General features: G+C 33.4%; 2 protein-coding genes across 2 annotated transcripts in view; one reads left to right on the top strand and one right to left on the bottom strand.

The window, feature by feature from the left end:
* Nucleotides 1-7,571, top strand: part of LOC119676703 (cadherin-86C-like) — a 373,671-nt gene that overhangs the window by 170,818 nt on the left and 195,282 nt on the right. The window lies entirely within an intron of this gene.
* Nucleotides 1,956-7,571, bottom strand: part of LOC119676708 (kelch-like ECH-associated protein 1B) — a 19,049-nt gene continuing 13,433 nt past the window's right edge. Inside the window, exons 7-8 of the mRNA XM_038087963.1 lie at nt 2,073-2,131; nt 1,956-1,997 (exon numbers count right to left, since the gene is read on the bottom strand). Coding sequence (XP_037943891.1) covers nt 1,956-1,997; nt 2,073-2,131 — 101 coding nt within the window. The remainder of the gene's footprint in view (nt 1,998-2,072; nt 2,132-7,571) is intronic.

Raw genomic sequence — 7,571 nt, 5'->3', positions numbered from 1 at the left:
ACAGTTCGTTTACGGCAGCTGTTGAAACCAGTTCACCTCAGTAGTGCGTTGCGAAAAAAACAATGGAAAAAAATATTGAACAAAGAGTTTGCATCAAATTTTGTTTTTCGAACGAAATTTCGTGTGCAGAATCGTTGCGAATGCTACAAAAGGCTTATGGGGAATCAGTTTTATCGAAAACTCAAGTTTATGAGTGGTACAAAGCCTTTCAGGACTGTCGTACGACCGTCGAAGACATGCCGCGTTCTGGACGACCTTCGACCTCTACCACCGACGAAAACATTGAAAAGGCAAAGGAAATCGTGTTCAAAAATCCTCATGTGAGTGTTAGAGAGATAGCACGAGAGCTAGGCATCGGTCGTGAGATGGCTCGTTTGATTTTGGTGGACAATTTGTGTATGCGACGTGTCAACGCCCGGCTTGTTCCGATTCACCTCAATTTGTTCAACATTATCAACGATTTTAAGGCCAAACATTCAATAAATACCATCGAACAGCCACCGTATTCACCTGATCTTGCACCGTGTGACTTTTTCCTGTTTCCCAACCTCAAATTACCACTCAGAGGAACGCGTTTTGAATCCATAGAAGACGTAAAACAGAATTCGCAGAGGGAACTCAAAGCCATACCGGAAAGCGCCTATAAAAAAGTTTTTTGATGATGCGAAGAAACGTCATTTGTGATGCTTCTAATGGGCATATTTTGAAGGAGATAAAATAAATATTGATGAAGATTAAGAATTTTGCGTTTTATTTAAAATTTTCCGGAAACTTTTCGGTCACAATGTAAGTGACTTTTGCTCTTCAAGTTCAGCTATTTTTAAAATTGCTGGCTTGAGCCAAAGAGACTTCAACTTCATTTTATCATTTATTTTTGCTGTAATGTATCTGAAAAATGCGCACAATGCCTACATCGTAAAAATACCAGACTTTGTATTTCAACAATAATTGAAACCCACACAAAAATTTTATGAAATCCAATAATGCGAACACCACTTAAGGTCTGAATTATGCGTTCGAATGTCTCGAACAAAAGTGTTGACGCAATAAATAAAAATTCTTAAAGCCACCGAACAAGCCACACAATTTCAAACAAAAAAAAATTATTTTTTTAATAAAAATAATCAGTGGAAAAATTATTATGCGTTTCGCAGCTCAAATATGAAACCACAAAGAGTGAAAAACAAAAAAAAAATTTTAAAAAAATTATGTGGCAAGCAAATTGAAAAGTGTAGGCGGTTGCAGCTCCTTTGCCAGACAACAACTTCACTTCATCGCGAAGCACATTCAAGCCAGGCTCATTGGAGGTACTTTCCATATTTGTCACATGCGGAAAACAGAAAAGCGTTGAAGTCGCACCCAAGCAAGCAACCGAAGCAACCGAAGCCACCGAAGCAACAACAAAAAGCCTTGCAGTTGCCTTAGTGTCAGTTGCCGTAATGTTGCTCGTTGCTAAGTTAAGGCGGCAGCATCGCATGGGTTGCATCATTGTTACTGCAGAGTATCTACTATATAATAAATCGAATTCAATTAATTTACACAATGCAAGTAGAGTGTCAGCAACACGGACTCCACTTTACTATTGTACTGAAAAATATTTTCACTTATGGAGAAATAAAAAAGTACAAAACGTGTTGAAATTGAGCTACATGCAACACCCTGTAGCACTTAAAATTGTTGCTAATGCATTATTTGTAAGGCCCCGCAACAATTCTTCAACATTAGCCTTACTGCAATTGCTGCTCCTTAACTCCTGTTGCTGTTGCAAATTCTGTTGTACTTACAATTGCAATGTAACTGAGACAATGAACTAATGCAACAAACTACAACAACAACAACAGCAACAACAGCATAAGGGGCATAAACATATTGCAACCGCAGCCAAACAACAAATGCGCAACAATTTCCGCAACAAGCGAACAACGCCCAAAATCTTGTTTAGCTTAAAAATGAACTCACGATTTGTGCTTTTGCTGTTGCTGTTGTTGTTGCTGTTGCTGTTAATATTCACTATCGTTGCTGCTGTTACAATTTTTTCCAACCTCAAGCGAAATATTGTATTGCTAATTTACGTAAAGATCACCAACTCTTGTTAAAGTGTAAGTACCCGTACAATGTCTAGTTGTGGGACCTAAAGTAAGTCAAAAATATCGAACAAATTATAAAATTAACCAAAATCCATAAACAAAAACAACACATAATCGACAAAAGGCATTTTCCAGAATCAGCGTCGCTGCAAATTACACAAAATGTTGCAGTTGCAATTGTAGTCAAGTATAGCAGATTGTGCAACAGCAACGGCCACAGCACACACAATTGCTGCCTGCTTTCATTTGTTGCGCATTTGTGCATTTGCGGTGTGCCACACTGCAACACAAACCCAAATATGGCTTAAACGCTGCACAATTGGGCCGTTTTGCGCGGGCGACGCTGGCTATTAGTTGTGTTGTCTCTGCTGACATAACTGGTCATTGGCTTTAATTATGCTCCATCCAACTGGTCTATGTACGTGTGTACCAGTTAAGGATTTGAATGTTGCAGCTGTTGGCTGTTTTTCCAATTCAACTGCGACATTTCAAAACCGGATTCATGCTCGAAAGTAGTCGGAAAAGCTTTACGGGAATGATCAACATACTTCAACTTTAACTCACATATGGAAACGGCTAAAAGTGTTAATAGGTCGTCGGGTCTACTGCCATGAATTCCTTTCGTGGTATCATATCTATGCGTATATGCGAGTTTTTTTTGGATTTTTTTTTAAGTCTATAATATGTATGTCACTGCTGAAGGCAAAAACTCAATCTATATATGATATTCGATAGCTATTATTAATTAATGAGTTAGTGTTAAAAAACTCTAAATTGAAAGCCATTCCGGTGAATACAGTTAGACCTTCTTATTCCTTGTATAACATTTTATATAAATTCTGTTATTTAATAGTAAAAATACTATTACAATATAAATACTACAATAGCACAACCCTTGGACTATCGTAAATTTTAGTTTAGTGTTGTAATAAGTGAAATGGATGTGACTGATGTTTATTAAAAGCATATTAAAGCATACTGACCTGTTGGTCACATATCAGATTTAGAAATTGGATTGGATAATTAAATTATCTCACAATTCTAAAGATGGCGACAGTCATGTCAAGATTTTAGATGGAAACTTGAAGATTTGTTCAAAGTATTATAATCTTCCTACAAACCAAAGAAAGGTTTCAAACTCAACAGATTTTAATTAAACGATTTTGTAGAAAATAATCTATTTGATACGACTTCAGGGAACTATTATAATTATTTATTATTATTTTTTAGAGAATTTGCTAATTAGCAAGAAGGTTCCCTGAGTCATGATGAGTGCATATGCGGGTAAGATATATAGTATTTGAAAGGAATTTGAATTTTTCTTCACTTAAGATTTTACATAGTTGAAACTTATTTCCGAACAGTTATATTCTATGGGAAAAGTTGTTAAATTAATTATTATTATGTTTACATTGCGACCTAGAGATCTTTTGTGTCTTTTTCATGGACTTAGAGTATTTTTATAATTCCAACTTTTCTTATGAATTGTAGCATTAAACCTACATTACACAGTTTCGTTTCTTTATTCAATATGTAGAAATACTTATGTGGGCTAAGTATTTCTATCTTTTGTACATCAGTTCCGGGCAAATTCTTAACACGTTTTCAGCTCTATATCAGCTCGATGTTCGATATGAGATGTCCACCTAAATACTTGTGTCGTTTATACATTAAACCCTGTCAAACTCTTAACACGTTTGTAAGATTTCATTAGAGTTCGATATGAGTTGCCCTCCTAGGTACTTCTGTCGTTTTTAGATCAAACCCGGCCAAATTCTTAACACGTTTCTGAGATCTGTTTAGAGTAAGCCTGATATGTGAGGCCCACTTGGGTACTTCTGTTGTTTCTATATCAAACCCAGTCAAACCCAGTCTTAACACGTTTCTGAGATCTCATTAGAGTTTGATATAAGATGCCCACTTAGGTATTTCTATTGTTTATACATCAAACCTGGCGAAACTCTTAACATATTTCCAAGATCTCATTAGAGTAAGTTCGATATGAGATACCCACGTAGGTACTTCTATCGTTAATACACAAACACGGAGTAAGTTTCCAGTTTTGTATGATGATAGTTTGACCCAAAGTGCGCTATCAGAATTCCTGTGATGACTGTCACCAAAACTTATCTCTTTAGAAAGTGTAGGGATTGCTATGATGTTTGCTAATTGTGAGGGTAAAAAAGTTTTTGCCATTCTAAAATATAATTAAAATTTTAATTGCTATAATAAAACTTTTAAACTTCCTGCTTTTTTTCCTGGTAAAATATATTTTCGTATTCACTTGAGCGTTTTATGCAATAAAACGGTACAGGTATTAAATTTTGGTCATTTTTTAGTTATTATTGTGACTTCTTTTATGGCATTACATATTAAACATAATTCCCGAAAAAATGTAATAAATCTTATAAGTAATGTTTAAGAATTTTTCATCATTATTAAAATATTTACTGTACCGCGAAGACAAAATAAATTGTACAGTAACCATTCGGGAACAGTTAAACGTCCAAAAAAGAATGTCAAAAAAGCAACAAAAACGTCACTTGAAGTACTTAAAGAGTCTATTAGTCTTGGAAAAGTATCTTAAGAACCGTAACAAACCACATACTAGTCTCCATAGTAATTTTAATGTACTTATAACTGTTTTCATTTGGGGGCAATAAAAATTCCATGTTTAGTTAGATACTTTATTGATTTACTAACGGACAAGTGCCGTCCATGGCAATTGGTTTCTTTGTTCTCATTGCCTGCTACTCTTTACACATTTTAAGAGCACATTTGAAGCGACACTTTAACAATTTCAGTGTTTTCATTACGAATGCTAAGTCGAATCGAATGAAGTACGTCAAAAGTATCTTAAGTGTGTAAATAGTGTACTATTTATATTTCACGCTTACTTTTAGCGACAGCGTCGTGGAGAGATTTAGAAGTACAAAACAAAAACAAAAAAACAAGTAAAGAAGTTGGCTTTGGCTTTGCTGAAGCTTAGTCACTTTTTAATACAGAATTTTGAACGTACATTAAGACCTTATTTGTATGATAATATATATAATATAAGAAAATATATAACACCGTATATATATATAATATTATTATTACAAGCCACTATACATTTTTTTATATACGTTCATATTTTGTTAGCTTTTATAGTTGGAGTAGCTTTTGTTGTAAATAGTGGATCTATATGATGAATCTGAGATATAAATTTATAAGAAACCCATTTCCAGATATGAACCGATCGCTATCATTTGTACTACATGTATCCATCCTGCTTTTAGGTAAAGGAATTAGGATATTCTCGAGTTAAGGCCTGCCTATTGTGAAAGGCGTCTAAAATCTATTACACTCAGAAAAATATATTCTAACCCAACAGTACATTAGAGGTTAAATTGACCTGGTAAAGATATGAAAACCAATATGTGGTATGATGCGTCGAGTAAGAACATTTTAGTCAAAATCTGGTTAGATTAGATTAGATTATGCTGGCAGGCCATAAAGGCCACGCGTAGACCACTAAGGTCCATTGCGATACCAGATCAGAGTCTTGTTTTAGCGATTGTAAGCATCACTTAAGATGCGCGTTTCATTAGCAAAATTTATTAAGATTCCATCTTAAGATTCCAAATCTGGTTAAATTAACCAAATTATTTTTCTGAGTACAATACCATACTCTACTATCTTGAAGAATAACTGGTAAGAAGTGGGTTTTACTTACGACACGTCACATACATACATCTTCAGTTGAATTGGACATTTATTTGGGTCAGCATGGGAGAATCGTGGTGTGTATAGTTAACTGCTACGGTGAATTAGAAAGAGTGCTGGAATTTGTATTTTTACTTAATTTAGAGTTGCATTTTCTCAACCAGACGCTGTGTACTAAAGAATAGCATTGCTCTTCATCAAGTAGAAAGTTATGTCCAAACATATAAATTCTATTGCTATGGAGCGTTTATCGGCGCATTATTTTGGTGTTAAGAACACTGTGGTCTTAAATTCAAAAGGTGAATAATCACGTAAAGTATATAGGCCTCACTAAATAGACGGCTTATATGCAAGCTACATCTTAATCTAAATCGAATATATATACTTATATTATACAGGTGGCTTTTTAAAAATTATGTTCAAGTTCCCAATTTAAAGCATACACATTAGAAATCAAATAGATCCATAGATCAACATATTTAAATTGCCAGTTTATATGAAAACTGTGTCTAAATCTGAACCGACAGGAATGTTTTTGTATGAATATAAGTACATATCGTTAGAAATTTCACTTTTATATTTTTAATAAACATGGAATAAACTATTTTTATATTATAGCTATAGTCAGTGCGACAAATGATCTAGGTTCAAGCTATCCAAAAACTATTTATACAAAGTTTCATTCAAATAGTTAGCTCATAAACTGAGAAACTAATTTGAACTGAAACAGACACAGTCAGTGCTAAAAAACTCAACTCGTAGAGCTAATGAGGAATATGTCATACACCCTCTTCAAAAGAGTCACGACTCGAAATTCGTTAATTTTGAGTTAATGTATGGAACTTGCTAATAGTTTACCTGTCTACCAACACGCAAAATTCCGTTTTGTTTTTATTGTAAATTGTCAAAAAAAAAACATATATCTCTTTTTTGTTAGGAATGACTGCAAAACATTGTTTGCGTTTTCTAAAAATTGTCAAATTATCTCATTTAATGGCGCTTTTACTCTTTACATATACTCGTAACATATAAATTAGTATCAACATATGAAAAACTTTTTTTTAAATACTAATTGTTGAGTAAGCTCATTCTTTATCAACAAAAAATAAACGCGTTGGTATTTAAACAGAAAATTGATATACCTCAAACTACACCGGATATAGAAACACATATTCCCGAAGATATATTATTAAAAACTTCTCCAATGAACATGACAAACTCAAATTGCATTTGTATTTAATTTATAAATGAGAATATTCAAAACGAATGAGAATTGTAATTTGATTGCGCCTCTTTTGAAGAGGTATATACTTTATGCGAGAAGTTCAATGTGTAACAAAAAGCTTCACAAACTTAATGTCGAATAGCTCTACTACAATTTTTTGTGTGAAGGGTATAGAAATACTATAAGAGACTTAAGATTTAAGATGGGTATAATAAGTAGTTATAAATTCCTTTTTGCAAAAAATTTAAGAATTTAGGTACAATAATAACGTATTTTAGACTTCATAATACCACAACTCAAGAAATTTAATGATAATTTTTGCTTATTTCGTGGTTTTACCAGGAAAAAATCCACTATTCTTGACTAAGATTTTCTTCTTAATTAAAAACCAAAATTTAAATTGCTGCCTAGAAATTATGTTTTTAATAGACTTTATTTAACCGACTAACTAACCACTTCAATAGTTCTAGGAATTCGCAATTCGAGTCAAAAGTCTAAGTCAAAATCTTATAAAAAATGAAAAAACGAAAATCATGTCAAATCGTGATTTGGAA

The sequence above is a fragment of the Teleopsis dalmanni genome, chromosome 2 (genome assembly GCF_002237135.1).
Source record: "Teleopsis dalmanni isolate 2A chromosome 2, ASM223713v2, whole genome shotgun sequence".
In the NCBI taxonomy this organism is placed as follows: domain Eukaryota; kingdom Metazoa; phylum Arthropoda; class Insecta; order Diptera; family Diopsidae; genus Teleopsis; species Teleopsis dalmanni.
This window is presented reverse-complemented; position numbering and strand designations above follow the sequence as displayed.